Source organism: Panthera onca, chromosome A2 (assembly GCF_046562875.1).
Source record: "Panthera onca isolate mPanOnc1 chromosome A2, mPanOnc1 haplotype 2, whole genome shotgun sequence".
Taxonomy (NCBI): Eukaryota; Metazoa; Chordata; class Mammalia; order Carnivora; family Felidae; genus Panthera; species Panthera onca.
In genome coordinates, this window is record NC_138340.1 from 2,165,143 (window position 1) to 2,183,766 (window position 18,624).

General features: G+C 43.0%; 1 protein-coding gene across 3 annotated transcripts in view; it reads right to left on the reverse strand.

Moving 5' to 3' along the window:
- Positions 1-9,776: 9,776 nt before the first annotated feature.
- Positions 9,777-18,624, reverse strand: part of LOC132675825 (uncharacterized) — a 45,798-nt gene continuing 36,950 nt past the window's right edge. Inside the window, exons 2-4 of one of the 3 annotated variants that reach the window (XM_081791191.1) lie at positions 15,492-15,618; positions 12,513-12,570; positions 9,777-12,094 (exon numbers count right to left, since the gene is read on the reverse strand). In XM_081791191.1, the coding sequence (XP_081647317.1) occupies positions 10,519-12,094; positions 12,513-12,570; positions 15,492-15,618 (1,761 nt within the window). In that variant the 3' untranslated portion in view covers positions 9,777-10,518. The other 2 variants (XM_081791189.1, XM_060629820.3) reach the window with 2 other exon arrangements.

Sequence of the window (18,624 nt, forward strand, 5' to 3'; positions counted from 1 at the left end):
TTTAATTTTTTTTTTTCAACTTTTTTTTTTTTTTTTGGGACAGAGAGAGACAGAGCATGAACGGGGGAGGGGCAGAGAGAGAGGGAGACACAGAATTGGAAGCAGGCTCCAGGCTCCGAGCCATCAGCCCAGAGCCTGACGCGGGGCTCGAACTCACGGACTGCGAGATCGTGACCTGGCTGAAGTCGGACGCTTAACCGACTGCGCCACCCAGGCGCCCCAACTTCTTAATCCATTCATCAGTCAGTTCACACTAGGGCTCTCTCCATAGTTCGGCTATTGTTGATTATGCTGCTATAAACATTGAGGTGCATGTGCTTCTATGAATCTGTACTTTTGTATCCATCGGGTAAATACACTTTATGGATTGAAGGGTAGTTCTATTTTTAACTTTTTGAGGAACCTCCATACTGTTTTCCAGGATGGCTGCATCAATTTGCATTCCCAACAGTGCAGGAGGGCTCCCCTTTCTCGGCATCCTCCCCAACACTTGTTGTTTCTTGTGTTGTTAATTTTAACCACTGTGATATGTGTGAAATGGTATCTCATCGTGGTTTTTTAATTTTTTTAAATGTTTATTTATTCCTGAGAGAGACAGAGTGCAAGCGGAAGGGGCAGAGAGAGAGACACATACACAATCCAAAGCAGGTTCCAGGCTCTGAGCTCCAAGCTGCCAGCCTGTAGCTCGACTCAGGACTTGAACTCATGAACTGTGAGATCGTGACCTGAGCTGAATTTGGATGCTTAACCAACTGAGCCACCCAAGAGCCACTTTCACTGAGGTTTTGATTTGTATTTCCCTGATGATGAATGATGTTGAGCATCTCTTTAGGTGTCTGATAGCTATCCATACATCTTCTTTGGAAAAAATGTCTGTTCATGTTTTCTGTCCATTTCTTAAGTGGGTTACTTGGGATTTTTGTGTGCTGAGTTAGCTATGTTCTTATAGATTTTGGATACTAACCCTTTATCATATATGTTGCTGGCAAATCTCTTCTCCCATTCCCTAAACTGTCTTTTAGTTTTGTTGTTTGTTTCCTTCACTGTGCGGTAGCTTTTTATCTTGATGATGTCCCAGAAGTTCATGTTTGCTTTTGTTTCCCTTGCCCCCACCAACATGAAGCTGCTACGGCCGAGGTCAAAGAGGTTGCTACCTCTGTTCTCCCCCAGAATTTCGATGGTTTCCTGTCTCACATTTAGGTCTTTCCTCCATTTTGAATTTATTTTTGTGTATGGTGTTAGAAAGTGACCCATTTTCATTCTTTTGCATGTTGCTCTCTGGCTTTCCCAACACCATTTGTTGAAGAAACTGTCTTTTCACGTTGGATAGTGTTCCCTGCTTTATCAAAGATTAGTTAGCCATAGAGTGGCGGGTCCATTTCTGGATTTTCTATTCTCTTCCATCAATCTAAGTGTCTATTTTTGTGCCAGTACCATACTGTTTTGATGACTACAGCTTTATAACATAGCTTGAAGTCTGGAATTGCGATGCCTCCACCATTGCTTTTCTTTTTCAGGATTGTTTTGGCTATTCAGGGTCTTTTGTGGTTCTATACAGATTTTAGGATTATTTGCTTTTTCTCTATGAAAAATGCTGATGGTATTTTGATAGGAACTGCATTAATGTGCAGATTGCTTTGCGTAGTGTCAACATTTTCACAATGTTTGTTCTTCCAATCCATGAGCATGGAATGTTTTCCCATTTCTTTCTGTCCTTTTCCATTTCTTTTACAATTTTTCTGTAGTTTTCAGAGTATGATCTTTTACCTCTTTGGTTAGTATTCCTAGGTATCTTAGTGTCTGGGTGCAATTGTAAATGGGAGAGATTCCTTGATTTCTTTTCCTGCTGTTACATTAGTGGTGTAGAGAAATACAAGAGACTTCTGTACATTTTTTATATCCTGTGACTTTGCTGAATACATATAGTCTCATATTTTTGGCATTCTTTCAGGTTTCTACATAGATTATCATGTCATGGACAAATGGTGAAAGTTTCAATTCTTTGCTGATTTGGATGCCTTTTATCTCTTTTTGTTGTCTGATTGTTGAGGCTAAGACTTCCAGAACTAGGTTAAAGAGTAACGGCGAGAATGAACATCCTTGTCTTCACCCTGACCATAGACATAAATCTCTCTGTTTTTCCCACATGAGATGGTATTAGCTGTGGGTCTTTTAAAAATAGCTTTTATGATGTGAAGTATGTTCCATCTATACCTACTTTGTCGATGGTTTTTATCAAGAATGAATGCTATATTTTGTCAAATGCATCTACTGATAGGATCATATGGTTCTTATCCTTTCTTTTATTAATGTAGTGTATCAGATAGGTTGATTTGAAGATATTGAACCATCCCAGCAGCCCAGGAATAAATCCCACTTGGTCATGTTAAATAATTCCTTAATGTACTGTTGTATTCAATTTGCTAGCATCTTGTTGAGGAATTTTGCTTCCATGTTCATCAGGGATATTAGCCTGTCATTCTCCTTTCTAGTGGGGTCTTTGGCTTTGGAATTAAGGTAATGCTGACCTCATAGGATGAGTTTGGAAGTTTTCCTTCCATTTCTATGTTTTGGAACAGTTTGAAAAGAATAGGCATTAACTTTTCTTTAAATATCTGCTAGAATTCCCCTGGGACTCCACCTGGCTCTGGACATTTGTTTCTTTTGTTTGACCTTTTAAAATTTATTTGAGAGACACTATGTGACAGCATGAATGAGGGACTGGCAGAGAGAGAGAGGGAAACAGAGAATCCCAAGAAAGTACCACACTGGCAGCACAGAGCCCCACATGGGACTTGAACACACAAAACCATGAGATCATGACCCGAGCCAAAACCAAGAGTCAGATGCTTAACTGACTGAGCCACCAGGTCCCCAGTTTGGAGAATTTTTATTACTAGTTCAATTACTAGTAATGGGTCTATTTCTTCCTGTTTCAATTTTGGTAGTTTATATGTTTCTAGGAATTTGTTCATTTCTTCCAGGTTGTCCAGTTTGTTGGCATATACTTTTTCATAGTATTGTTATAATTGTTTGTATTTCTGTAGTGTTAGTTATAATCTCTTTTATTCGTGATTTTACTTATTTAGGTCTTTTCCCTTTTTGTTTTGATAAGTCTGGCTAGGGGCTTATCAATTTCATTAACTCTTTCAAAGAACCAGCTCTTAGTTTCATTGATGTGTTTAATTTTTTGTTGTTGCTTCTAAATCATTTATTTCTCCTCTGATCTTTATTATTTCCCATCTTGTATCAGCATTAGGCTTTATTTACTGTTCCTGTTCTAGCACATTTAGGTATAAGGTTAGGTTGTGTATCTGAGGCTTTTCTTGATTCTTGAGATAGCCCTGTATTGCACTATAATTTCCTGTTAGGCCCACTTTTGCTGCATCCCAAGTGTTTTGGACTACCGTGTTTTCATTTTCATTTGCTTGCATGTAATTTTTTATTTCTTCTTTAATTTCCTGGTTAACCCATTCATTCTTTAGTAGGATGTTCTTTAATCTCCATGTATTTGTGGCCTTACCAAAATGTTTTTCTGGTTGACTTCAAGTTTCATAGCATTGACAATCTTTTTGTACTTCTTGACGGCTTATTTGTGATCTACCCTGGAATGTTCCATGTGTACTTGAGAAGAACGTGTATTCTGCTGCATTAGGATGAAATGTTCTGAATGTTTCTGTTAAGTCCATCCAGTCCGGTGTGTCAAGCCACTGTTTCCTTGTTCATTTTCTCTTATCTAATCTGCCCATTGCTACTTGTGGGTAAAATCCCCTACCATTATTATATTATCAATGAGTGCCTTTAAAAAAATTTTTTTTAATGTTTATTTACTTTTGAGAGACAGAGAGAGAGACAGAGTGCAAGCAGGGGAGGAGCAGAGAGAGAGGGAGACACAATCCAAAGCAGGCTCCGGGCTCTGAGCTGTCAGCATGGAGCCCAATGCAGGGCTCAAACTCACAAATCGTGAGATCATGACCTGAGCCAAAGTCAGACACTTAGCTGACTGAGCCACCCAGATGCCGCTTAATGAGTTTACTACAAACAACTAATTTGCTACTAATTGTTTTCTGTCTCTGGCTGCTTTCAAGTTGCAGGCATAAATATTTATAACTGATGGATCTTCTTGATGGATAAGCCCCTTAATTATGATGTAATGCACTTATTCATCTGTTGTCCTAGTTTTTTGGTTGAAAATCCAGTTTCTCTAGGCCTCCTGGGCAGCTCACTCAGTTAAGCATTCAACTTCAGCTCAGGTCATGATCTCACAGTTCATGAGTTTGAGTACTACGTTTGGCACTGCACTGGCAGTGTGGAGTCTGCTTAGGATTCTCTCTCCCTCTCTCTGTCCCTCCCCTGCTTGCTCTCTCTCTCTGTCAAAATAAATAAAAATACAATTTTAAAAATAAAATCTATGTTGCCTGCTATAAGCATGTATATAAATCCTTGGATACATAGGTATTTAAGTATGCTACAGTTTTCTTTTGATGTGCATTAGCAAGATACATGGTTCTGCATTTCCTCACTTGCAAGCATGTGCCTTTCTGTCTGCAAGTCTCTTGTAGGCAGCATATAGATAGGTCTTCTCTTTTATGCATTGATACGCTATGTCTTTTGATTGCGACATTTAGTCCATTTACATTCAGAGTGATTAAAAGATATGAACTTAGTGCTATTGTGTTTCCTGCAAAGTTGGTGTTTCTGATGACGTTTTCTGTTTATTTCTAGTCTTTGTTGCTTTTGGTCTTTTTTTCCCCCAAAGAGTCCCCTTTAATATTTCTTGCAGGGCTGGTTTAGTGGACACGAAATCCTTTAGTTTTTGGTTGTCTGGGGACATCTTTATCTCTCCTTCTATTCTGAATGATAGCATTGCTGGATAAAGTATCCTTGGCTGCATTTTTTCCCATGCAGGATGTTTAATATATCAAGCCACTCCCTGGTGGGCTGCCAAGTTTCTGTGGACAGACCTGCTTTGAACCCGATCTGTCTTCCCTTGTACGTTAAGGACTTTTTCCCCCCTTGCTGCTTTCAGGATTTTTTCCTTGTCTGTGTATTTTGTGAATTTGACTATGATATGTCTTGGTGATGGCTTCCTTTTGTTGAATTTAATGGGTGTTCTCTGTGTTTCTTTCATTTTGAGGTCTGTTTTTTCTTCACCAGATTAGGCAAACTTTTTAGCTGTAATTTGCTCAAATAACTGTTCTGCCCCTTCGTCTGTCACTTCATCTTCTGGGACTCCCCTGATAGGAATATTATTATGCTTTAAGGACTTGCTTTGTTCCCTAAGTGTTCATTTGTGATTCAATACCTATCTTACTCTCTTCCTTTCAGCTTCATTACTTACCATAATTTTGTCTTCTATATCACTGATTCATCCCTCTGCTTCATCCATCCTTACTGTCATGGATCTCAACTAGTTTCCATCTCTAATAGAGCATTTTTTTATTTCAGTCTGACTTGTTTTTAGTTCTTTCATTTCTGCAATGAGGGATTCTCTAGTGTCTTCTAGACTTTTATCATGCCCAGTTAATATCCTTATAATTGTTGTTTTAAATTCTAGTTCAGACATCTTACTTGTATTTGTGCTGAATAAATCCCTTGTGATGATTTCTTCCTGTTCTTTCTTTTGAGTTGAATTCCTGTCTTGTCATTTTGGAGGTCAAAAAAAAAAAAAAAAAAGGAAGCTAAATCCTAGATGTATCTTGGTCTAACTAGAACAACTAGCATTAACACACAGACAAAACCCTGATGGACAAAAGGGACTACAGAGCCAGGCACCCCTGGTTCACAAGGGGATGTACACCCAGCAGTCATCACAGGGCAGCAGCAGAGATGGGGACATTTTGACACATGGTCCAGGGTAAACTGGTTATCTAAGGGAAGAAAGGACTCATTTCTCTCATCAACTTCATGGACATTAACCAAGTCATGTGGATTTAACTGTCATGGAAACAAATAGAACACACAGAAAGGAACTTCTAGCATGTGTAATTATGATCTGAGTGATGGAGGAGTTTTCTCACAGAACAACAGAAGGTAATCTAGAGGTACATGAGTAGCTCTGTCAATTAAGTGTCCAACATAGGCTAAGGTCATGATCTCAGGGTTCGTGAGTTTGAGCCCCACATCACTTTCTACTGTCAGCACAGAGCCTACTTTGGATTCTCTGTCCCCCCCCCCCCCCTTCTGTCCATCTCTGGTGTTGGCGTGTACAAGGGCATGCACATGTTCTCTCTCTCCCTCTAAAATAAATAAATATTTTAAAAAGGAGGTACTCTACACAGGAATAGTTGGGGAATTTCAAGTCTACTAACAATGTGAAAGGCCCATCCACACAGACAACAGAGAGAAATCATACACCCTGACCTGGAGAAAACATTTTCAACACATAGAAATGAAACAGCATCAGTGTCCACAGGACGTGAAGGAAACAGAAGACATCAGGAAGCAGACACGTGAGTTACAGGTGACAACACACTGTAAATGCTTCCACAGAAGAGGGAACCCCACACATGAGAAATGCTGAGCCACAGGGGAATTAGAAAAATAAATGTGTGCTATCAAGGAGACCCCATGTCACATATTTCAGCTGGAGAAAATAAAGCCAGTTAATACCCATTGCCACAAGTGAAAGGAATCAGCACTGATGTGTGATTCACACACTGCATTCACATTTCTTCATAAATTTTAACTTTCCCTCAATCTACAATATGCCATCACCACAATGTGTAAAAATTACATGCATTTACTTTTGGAGACACGAAACCACTAAGCAGGACTGCCAACAAAAGCAAAAGATAAACTTGAGACCTGTATTGAGCAATTGAGCACCCTGGGTCATTTCAAGGACATAAAGACCTCATCCCAGCATATGAAGAAAAACATGCAGCATCACTGCTTCTCCCTGTGTTCAAGATAAAAGAAAGAAGGTAAATTCTCAGGCATGTTATGGTTAAAAAAAAAAAAAAAGGAAACCATGCTTTTCAGAACTTACTTTTTAATTTTATCCACATGATAGCAATTTGGAAGACAGACTGAATACATCCCACTTCACAGAATTTGCATGTATCTCCAACCACCAGCAATGAACAGGAAGTGGGTTATGATCACAGTTTTTTAACTCTACTCTGCATGGAACAGTCACTAGCATTTGGTTCAATCCTTTTAATCCATGACTACACCCACCTGGCATGAAGGTGTGGAAATCCATGCATTTTTTGTTCTGAGACACTTTTCCCCAGTGAACATTCTCTGGATAAGTCTCAGAGTAACCTGAGTCAGCAAGAACAGGAAAGACCTGACACATTTACTACCCTCTGCCCTGAAGGGGAAGAAAGGAGGCAGAAAGAATTCAGTAACTTTACGCCTGCTAAACATGAGGCTGGCATAAAAGAAAGCCATCAGTGCTTAGACAGGGACTGTGCTACTCACAGGTGACAGGTGACATGCAGACGCCTACCTGAGCCCTGTTCTCCCTGGAAAACCTCAGTGGAAGGGAAAGGCACTCCCTTCCCCACGCTGTTTGGGTCTGGAAAACAGCAGGATGTACGAGGGCCCCTCCCCCATCAGACCAGGAGAAGGCTCACAGGAAGTCCCCCTGTTCACCCATGATAGGACCAGGTGTAGACCTCCCAAGTCCACACATTGTGGCTCATCCATGATTAGCTCAGCTGTTTGTCCCACTGAACAGGGACACAAAAGCTGGCTAGTCCCACTTTGGTTTGGCTTTTCTCCTTCCTCCAGACCCTTAACATGGGCTTGCTCTCAGGCTGAGCCACACACAGCCCCTCCTGGGGGACAGGAGGACAGGCTGGCCTCAGGGAACCACCATGTCAGCACCACACCTTCTTATGCCTGGTTTGTTTCCTCCTTTCCTGCCTTCAGACACCTGCAGGTCTTATGCTCATCGTGTTCTCCCCACTGATGTAGTCACTGCCCCTAATACAACAGCAACTCTGCTCCCACTACACGGCCCCTGCCCTCAGTGCAACACTGCCTATCCCCCCACCCAGGCTATGCAATCATTCTGCTCAATACAGGGCTCTCCTTACTCAATTCGGATTCTTCATTTGACACTGTCCAACAACACCCCTTTCCTACCCAAACTTTACCCAGGCCACTGTCCTCTCCGCAGGCCCCTGAACTGTGGGTGGCCCACACTCTGAGCATCCATGAGTTGAGGAACAAGGCCATGGGGAACTGAGCCAACAAATCTGTCCTTCACCACAGGGGCTGGATCCGGACAGTGGGCTTTCTTGCTCCATCTCTGTCACACACAAAAAGCAAAGCCTGGTTCCATTTCACCGAAGATGCTGGAGGATCTCTGAGACTGCACCTGGTTCTTTGCACTAAAGTGTCCTCAGCCTAGTTTGATTTGAGTTTACCTACCGGGACCATGGTGAGCCCCCTGATCTCCAGTCCAAGATTTACTACCCCTGGACGTGGTGGTCCTCCCTCCTTTCACCAGGTAGGATTCAGCTGATCACAGGGAAACCCGGAGACAGGGATTTGACAGGAGGATGGACACCCGTCCCCAACCCACAACAGACTTTACCTCCTGGGGGAAAGAGGAAAGAACCCCACTTGTATTTCCACTCCAGTCACTGCTCATGGAAACAAAAAGGCGAAACTGAGTCATGGTGCAAAGGGATGTCCTTCAAAGTCATAATTTGCAACCAAATCAACCAAAGACACCAATAATTAGTCCCAGTAAAGCTAAACCAATATCATAATTTTAAACTTCATGAAAAATGGGTACCTGGGTGGCTCAGATGGTTAAGTGTCTGACTTGGGTCAGATCAAGATCTCACAGTTCATAGATTTGAGTCCTGCATTGGATTCTGTGCTGTCAGCTTAGAGCCTGGAGCCTGCTTTGGATTCTGGGTCTCCCACTCTTTCTGCCTCTCCCCCACTTGTTCACTCTATCTCTCTCTCTAAAATAAACATTTAAAAAAATATTTTTAAGCTGAAGAAAAAGAGAAGTGATGTGAAAATGTATCTTTCATTAATAAAGACTGAAAAGAAGAGCAGACACAAAACCAGATTATTCCGGTATCACAACAGAGGACAGAAAATAACTTTCAACAATGAGGGGTCTCATGTCATGATAATTTAACAGGAACTTTTTGGAATGTATAATCCAAGACTTTTTGTAGAAGTATATAAAGTTGTGTGTACACACCAGCAACAGACACCTTTTTATCACATCCAGTCCAAAAGACATTGTAATGGGAAAGAGACATGTGGTACATAACCGTGTGATTACTTCAAGTCTGAGGTAACAACATCTAGGTCACACAGATGTAGAGGACAAAGAAGGCCACCTAAAACCATCAGTGTTCATATCAGTGACACGAACTAGGAATTCATACACTTAGGGTCCCAATCAAGGAAGAGGCACCTGGAAACTCAAAAGCATAATCACAACAATGAAAATATTTCTCTCCCGCCTGAATTTTCATGAACAAAATACATGAAGTTCTATACCTGAAGTTTTCCCAAAATTGTGTCCATTCAGGATCATCTCCATTGTACTGGCTCGCATTTTCAATAAGAATTTAAAGGAGGATAGGGGCGCCTGGGTGGCTCAGTGGGTTAAGCATCCGACTTCAGCTCAGGTCATGATCTCACAGTCTGTGAGTTCGAGCCCCGTGTCGGGCTCTGTGCTGACAGCTCAGAGCCTGGAGCCTGCTTCAGATTCTGCGTCTCCCTCTCTCCCTGCCCCTCCCCTGTTCATGCTCTGTCTCTCTCTGTCTCAAAAACAAATTAAAAAAAAAAAGAATTTAAAGGAGGATAAATGCTATGCCATAGTGTGTCTGTGCTCACAGATTCCTGGGACACCTGAAGGCTTTTCCATGGTGCTTAAGTTTATGTGTGTCCTCGAAGGGAAGAGGGACAACTGAAGGCTTTCCCACAGAGCAGTCATTCGTAAGGTTCTGCCCACTCAGGGTCATCACATGTACATGCAGGTCTCTGGGACACTCGAAGGTCTTACCAGAGTCCTTACATACAAAGGCTTACTGTCCACTGTGCAGCCTGGTGTGTTCTTGAAGGGATCGGTGATTTGTCAAGATCTCTCCCCAGGGTGTTTCTTCATATGCACTTGAGGAGATGAGCAGAACTTGTATGCCTTCCCACACCTCTTGCATTCATAGGGTTTAGTTGCGCTGTGTGTTTTCAAATGACCTTGAACATTTTGCAGCTAACTGACAACTTTCCCACACTCTATATACTCAAAACGTCTCTCCCCAACATGTGTCCGTATGTGTACTTCCACAGTGACGGGCACCTGAAGGTATTCCCACACTGCTGATGGGATTGGATCTCTCCCAAGCATGTGTCCTCATATGTGCTCCCAAGTTTCAAGGAGATGTGAAGGCTTTCCCACAGTGTTGACATTTACAGGGTTTTTCCCCAGTGTGTGTCTGCGTATGTATCCATAGATCAGTGTGATACATGAAGGCTCTGATACATTCCTGACACTAATAGGGTTTCACTGCCTTGTGTGTGGTCCTGTAATGTTCAGAGGTCGATGTTTCCTGAAAGCTTCCCCTCACTCCTTACATTCCAAGTTTCCACCCCTGCGTGATTTCTCACAGTATGTAGTACAAGGGTGCACTTACGACTGAAGGCTTTTCCACAATGCACACATTTATAGCGTTGCTCGCCAGTGTGTGTCCTCACATGGTCTCGTAGGCATGAGTTATACCTGAAGGTTTTCCCACACACCTGACATTCATAGGGTCTCTCCCCTGTGTGTATTGTCACATGTTCTCGCAGATTCCAATGATATCTGAAGGTTTTCCTACACACCTGACATTCATACGGTCTTTCCCCAGTGTGCGTCCTCATATGTTCTCGCAGGCATGACTTATACCTGAACGTTTTCCCACACTCCTGACATTCATAGGGTCTCTCCTCCGTGTGTATCTTCACATGATTTCGCAGATTCCAATGATATCTGAAGGTTTTCCCACATTGCTGACATCCATACGGTCTTTCTCCAGTGTGTCTCCTCATATGCACTCGCAGGTCTGTGTGATTCCGGAAGGCTCTTCCACACTGCTGACATTCAAAGGGCCTTTCCCCAGTGTGCGTCCTCATATGTACTCGCAGGTATGATTGATCCCGAAAGGATCTGCCACACTCCTTACATTCATAGGTTTTCAATGTACTGTGAGTGGTCATGTGGCGTTTAATATGACCATACCTCTGGAAAGATTTCCCACACTCCTTACATTCATAGGGTCTTTCCCCAGTGTGTGTCCTCATATGTACTCGCAGGTTTGGGTGATGCCTGAAAGCTTTGCCACACTCCCCACATTCATAGGGTTTCACTACATTGTGTGTGGTCATGTGACATTCAAAATGTAGACGTATCTTGAAAGTTGTCCCACATTCTTTACATTCCCAGGATCCATCCCCTGTAGGTCTTCTCCCAGGTACAAGAAAGGTGTGCTGACCAGGGAAGGCTTTCCCACACGGCTGATATTTATAGGGTTTCTCCTGAGCGTGGGTCCTCACATGTTTTTGCAGGCTTGACTTATACCCAAAGGCTCTCCCACACTCCTGACATTGAGAGGTTCTAGCCCCAGTGTGAGTTCTCATATGACGTGTAAGGAAGGAGTGATATAAGAAGGTTTTCCCACACATGTCACATGTATGGACCCTCTGTACACGGTCATTTTGCACATGACCCTGAAAAGAAGAAATGCAAGTGAAAGCTTTTCCACATTTCTTGCACTGTAGAGATTTTTTACTACTCAGACTCTTTGCGTATGTCTCCGATGCTCTCCCGGTGTCCTGACCTTCATAGGATTTCTCTACAAGGTCTGCATCCACATGAGTGCTGAGGCTCGTGATGGAGCTGCAGGCTGGGCAACATTCCTCACAGGGACTAGGTTTGAGTCCTGGGTGAGATCTTTGCAGATTCCCTAGGAAAAAACCATCTGTGAAGGTTTCCCTACACTTAGCACATTCACAGGATTTGCCTCCAGTAGGACACCCCTCATGCACAGTAAGACTTGTAATCGAGTTCAGGGTTTCTCCACATTGATCTCCTTCAAAACGTTCACAGACACTCTCCAACAAAGGACTGCTGTTCAAAATAGGAAGATACATGGTAAGGGAATAGTGATTAGAAGTGATCTCTTTAATAATTAATGATCTACTGATGCTTATTAATTATTATTGGACTACATAATGGACATTTTCAATAACTGAGTATGGTTGTGGCACTGTCTGCATGATTGCAAAATGGTTCAAGCTTACTGTTCTCCTGAGGACTCAAACAGAGTCATAACGTTCAGGGTTTCTTACCTATAGTTTTCCCTGACCATTTTTAACAACGCAATGGTTTTTCAGATGATCAATACCTAGAATGCATTTATAAAAACTTCGTTTTGTGAAAGTTTTGACTACACGATTGTTGCGCTAGGTTTACACCTGTTCTCTACTTTCAGGCTAGTCTCACAATCGCCAACATTCCCCATTCCTCCCTTACAAGTGTCACTCACCTCAAAAGCCCTTCCTGCATTTGGGTCAGATCTCCACTGCTGTGAAATTTCTGCTTCTCTACAAACACAGAACGGGAATCATTTTTTGTAAACATTAGTATTTTCTCTTCACTCACAGGCTCATTCTGCAAAGAATTCCGCTGAGTCTTTGATCCACTCATTTTACCTTGACTGGGAGAAACTACAAGAATTGGGAGCCTAGTTGAATTTCGTGGAAATGACCTGATGCGTAAGGTTAAAAAACAGGCCATATGTCTGCTTCTATTCATATACTGATCCCGAAATGGAAATGAACTTCATGAGGAAGAATGGTCATGGACCAAATTTCTGAGGACCCTTGTGACTTGGGACTTTGACGATAATAAAGTGTCTGAAATGGCAGCACGTTCATCCAGAAATACTTCAAACTAGATGCAGACTAATGTGGAGATAAGAATTATCAGAAGAGCCAAGTAGGAAGGAACTGGGCAAGACACACACATCCACACCCTACCTCTACAGGAAGACAGAAAGACTGGCCACGTGGGCTACGATGGATAAAAAGTCCAACAGGGAGGACAGGTGAATGGCAAACATCACCCTGCTCATACAAAGCCTGAGCCATATTTCTAATGGATGCATCCAAACGCCAATCCCTTCTCCAGAACTTGGTCCAACCGAGGGTTGGCCAGTCTGAGGGCACAGAGGCCTTCGGTGGAGCCTGCCTGAGCTGCTCAGCTGCCATTAGGAGATTAGATGGTGTGTGTGCTTGCTGCCCTGTCCCTGAGAAGAGCTCAGCAGGAGGGAGGGTTTGAAGGACAACAAGCAATCTGGAAGGTGGGCCTAACTTTCGTCTTCACAGTCATGATGACTGATAATTGTGGGACTTTTTATTCATTCATTCATTCATTCATTCACTCACTCATATTTTGGTAGAATCATACTGACCTATATATTCGTGTCAGGTGTGCAACATGGGGATTCAACAATTGCATACATTACAAAATGCTCACCATAAAAAGTGTAATTGCTGTCATTATACACAACTATACAATTATTGACCATATTCCCTGTGCTCTACTTTTCCTTCTGGTAACTTATTTATTCAACAAGTGCAAATCTGTTCTTCTCAATCCCCTCCATGATTTCACCTGTCTCTCAATCCCATTCCAATCTCACAAACACCAATTTGTTCCCTAGAATTTTAAGACTGTCCCTATTTTCTGTTTTTTGTTCATTTTGTCATTTAGATTCCACATATAAGTAACGTGTTTTGTTTGTCTCTATCGGACTTATTTACTTGGTATAATACTCTCTAGCTCCATCCATGGTGTCACAAACATCAAGAATTTGTCCCTTTTATATTACTGAGGGACAGTCCCTTGTATGTAGATACCACATCTTCATTATCCTTTCATCTGTTGAAGGACTCCTGTGTTGCTAAGGTATCTTGAGCACAGTGAACGTGGGGCTGCACATATCTGACTGTCCTGTTTTTTACCTTTGGTGAACTACCCACAAGTGAAATTACGGACCATACGGTATTGTTGTGTTTCCTTTTGTTGTGGAAACTCCATACTGTTTGACAAGCTGGCTGCACCCATTGAAATCCCACCAATGAGGCATTTCCCTTTCTCCACATCCTCACCAACACTTGTACTTCCTGTTCCTTTCATACTAGCCATTAGCTCACCTGGTTTTAATTTGCATTTCCTTGAGGATTAGTGATACTGAGCAGCTTTTCATGTGCCAAGTGGCCATCTGTATATTTTCTTTGAGAAAATGTGTATTATGTTCCTCTTTCAATTTTTTATTTTTCCTTTTGTTTCCCTTACCTGAAGGGATGATTCCACAAAAATACTGCTAAGGCTGATGTCCATGAGTTTAGCACCTCTGTTTTGTCTTAAGCTGAGTATGGGTTCAAGTCCTACACTGAGGTGTTTAATCCATACTGAGTTTCCTTTCAGGTAAGGGGAACAAAGCTGCCCAGTTTCACCTCCTTGCAGGTAGCTGTCTCATTCTCCCAACACCACTTATTGAAGAGACAGTCTATTCCCCATTGTACAGTCTCAGATCCTTCCTTGTAGATTATTTTACCATATAAACTTGGGTTTCTTGGGGCGCCTGGGTGGCTCAGTCGGTTGAGTGACCAGCTTCGGCTAAGGTCATGATCTCACAGTCTATGAGTTCGAGCCCCGCGTAGGGCTCTGTGCTGACAGCTCGGAGCCTGGAGCCTGTTTTGGACTCTGTGTCTCCCTCTCTCTGGCCCTCCCCCGTTCATGCTCTGTCTCTGTCTCAAAAATAAATAAACGTTAAAAAAAAAAATTTTTTTTAACCTGGGTTTCTTTCTGGACTCTCTATTCTGTTGCCTTGATGTTAGTGTCTGGGTTTGTGCCAGTACTATACTATTTTGTTGAGTGTAGTTTGAAATCTGGGATTGTTATATCTTCAGCTTTGGTATGCCTTCTCAAAATAGCTTTATTTGGAATCTTTTCTGTTTTCATACAAATTTTAGAATTTCTTGCATTAGTCCTCTCAAAAATGCTATTCATGAAATGATTGATAGGGATTGCACTGAATATATACAGTGCTTTCCATAGTATAGGCATTTTCAAAAAAATTAGTCCATATAATCCATGATAATGGTATAGCTTTCCCTTTACTGTGTCATGTTCAATGTATTTATTAAATGTTTTATACCTACAAGAGTATGGATCTTTCAACTTCCTTGGTTACTTTTTAACATAATATTTTATTGTTTTTGAACTACTTGAACATGGGTTTGATTTCTTAATTTCTCAGCTATCTTGGTAGTAAATAGACAAATGCACAGATTCTACAATATTTGTGTTCTGCAACTTTTATAAATTCATTTCTTACTTCTAACACTAATTAGTGAAGCCTTAATGATATTCTATGTACAGTTTCATATAATTTGCAAATATTGACCTTTTCTTCCTCTTCCTGAAAAGACCAGGGAAGGTATGGAGCCATCCTTACCCACAGAGGACAGGTTCCTGCAGGTCTCCAGAATCACATCTTTAAAGAGGTTCCTCTGACCATGATCCAGCAAAGCCCACTCTTCCGGGGTGAAGTTCACAGCCACATCCTCAAAGACCACAGAGGCCTGAAACATACCATACACTCTATTGCTGCAAAGCGCCATTTGCACCCACGTGTGTGGGAGAATGAAGGGTGTGGGTTAGAGAATGAAGAGTGTGGGTGACAGGCAGGGAGCTGACTCCATTCCTAGGACCCCGGAGTCACAACAGAGGGTGAGGACAACAGCTGACATGGACTTACACACACCCCATTTACTGGGTTATTTACACTGAGACAGATCTGTACAGATCAATACTGTACAGATTGAAACATGAAATATTCACTCAGATAACACACAGACCGGAGGACACACGCTTGGCTTGCTCAAAGACGATTATGCCTCATCATCAGCTCCAAGAACTGCAACCAGAATGTCAGGATGCTGTGGACACTCAGATTCCAGGGCTGCTTGATGGGAGCAGCTCTCGCCCTGGAAGGAACAAGGGCACGAAGCCTGGTGGAGTCCCCTCTCTTCCGACAGAGGCAGACACGACCCTTTCCCTGGATTAGGTGGGCTCTGGGCACCGACACAGGCCAGGGCCCGGGCGCCTGGCACACCTGATGTGTAAGACGAGTCCGGGGCCTTAAGAGACTTGGAAGTCAGCAGGGCCGCTCAAACTTTTAACCGAGGGCCCAGAATTCAAGGAAAAGGGCACCAGAAGGAAGAGTCCCTGAGGGATTGATGGGGACACAGCCACCGCTCACGTTAACACAGGAGGAAGAATCACAGTGTATGGACCGTTTTTAGGCAACAGGCCTGAGTGATGGAAAGATACGCAGCAAAGGGCGCAGTGAGCACACAGCTGAATGCACACGGGCTCCTGAGTGACCTGCCTCGAAACGGCCACAGGCCCTAACTAACCCCTGCGACTTACAACCGGGCACAGGTCCCACAGAGGGAGCATTCCAAAGGTTCCCATGCTCCCTCGTGACCCCATAACTGTAGCCCCCCAGCACCGCCTCCCGGCAGACGGTCTCTCCTTTGCCATCCTGCCCGCTGCTCCCTCGCAGGGTATTCAGTAAACTTCCATCTCCTCTGTTCTGCCTTGGGGGAATTCTCTCACCACCTGACCTGCGGGCCTCCCCCTGATCAGGTCACCCCACATTTGATGGCCTTCACAGGGACCCTCTGCTGTACAGGGCCTCGCCTGGGATTTTCTAGGAATTTTCTGGGAGTTTCCCTTGGTGAACTGACTCTAGTGTTCTCTGGGCAGCTGACAACCTCCACCTGAGGTTCCTCCTTGGTGAGGATCCCCGGTCCCAGGGGGTGTCTATGGCACTGCCCTTGCCCAACAGGCTGAGGGATTTCCCCTCTTGCCCTTCAGGGGGATCCCTGACTCCCGCCACTTTCTTTTTGCCCTTTGGCAGGTGCAACTATATTTACTCACCAGGCAGCAAATTTCTCTATCTCAGGGGCTCCCCAGTATGGTCTGTAGGTCTGAGGGTGAACAAGTTTGGACCATTTGGACCTGTAAGGCCAGATGACCCCTTTCCTCTCCTCTCCACTCTGTTCCCAAGGTCTATTCCCAACGAGTGGCAAATATGGCAATGGCAGCTCGGCCATGGTAAATCCGCACATGTGAAGGACTCAGCTGGGACCCTTCCTGATGCTGGCTGAGTCTCGGCAGCCTTGCTTCTGTCAGATTCCCCCCTTAACTCCTTAGTTCCCATGTATGCAGCTGCCATCTTGACCTACAAGCAAACACATTCCTACACATCTGAGTGCTGAGTCCTCCCCTCCTTTTGCATAAGTTCAATGAGAACGTATTCTCCTTGTAATAGGACACCATTGGACACATTGGTTATTTTACTAAGGCTCTGACTGGAATGTTAGATTTGACAGAGACCTGCATAGACTCAGAATAAGCAGACAGCATGAAGGAATTAAGGTAGACTTACTGGAACCAATCAAACCTCCTGGAAATACTTGCCTGATGCCTTGCTGACAGAGTTCCAGCAGCTTTACCAGGTGAGTAAAGAAAGTCAACACCAGGCAGGTGCAGGAAACCTCAGGATAGTTTGGGGACCTTGAGAAGAGGAAATCACATAAATCTACAGGTCTTGAAGACAAGTCTAATGAAAATATTTGAGGGGCACCTGGGTGGCTCAGTCGGCTAAGCGTCCGACTTTGACTCAGGTCACGATCACACGGTTTGTGGGTCTAAGCCCCATATCGGGCTCTGTGCTGACAGCTCAGAGCCTGGAGCCTGTTTCAGATTCTGTTTCCCTCTCTCTCTGCCCCTCCCCTGCTAATGCTCTGACTCTCTCTCTCTCAAATAAACATTTTTTTAAAATTAAAATATATTAATATTTTAATATTAATATTAATTAATTATTAATATTAATGAGAAAATATTTGACTTGTCTTCTGGCCTCAAGGGGCTATGAAAAGTTCAATCTAGAAATTCCTTATAAAAATTTTAAGCAAACCAAGCTCTCAAAAAGAAAGAAAGAAACAAACAAACCCTGAAATGGGCAATCACTGTTTTTGCTGAACTTTTGTAAGTAAGTAGGCCATTTTGTTAAAACTGGACTTGTTTTACAAATGAATTGTTCTTGATTTGGCTATCTCTGGAAATAAGAGTGAATGCAGAGAGAAAAAAATTATGTGTCAGTAACACATTTTTGTAGGTATTAGACTTTGATACTATTTCTTATAAACCAGACTAGGTCCTGAATTCATCTGGTTTCCTCAAATTTCAGGCTACCGTTCTCCAAACTAGGGGTCCCATCGTCCATTCTCTTGAGTTAAAGTCATTAAAAACCAATCTGCCCTTTTTCCTCAAGTCCTGAAAACCGATCCTGAACAACTTGAGGTCAGCTTCAGAGAAACCACCCTACGGCTCATGTAGACACAATCTCCATGCTTGTGTCTCTAGAGGGATAATGACAGGACCCCATGGACACAGGATTATGTGATCAACCGGAAAATGGGAAGGACTCCCCAACAACTGCATGACTCAACTATCACCTTGACCAATCCTGTGTGACTGGGATCTCAAAATCGCTCCTTAAACCACAGCGTACCCCA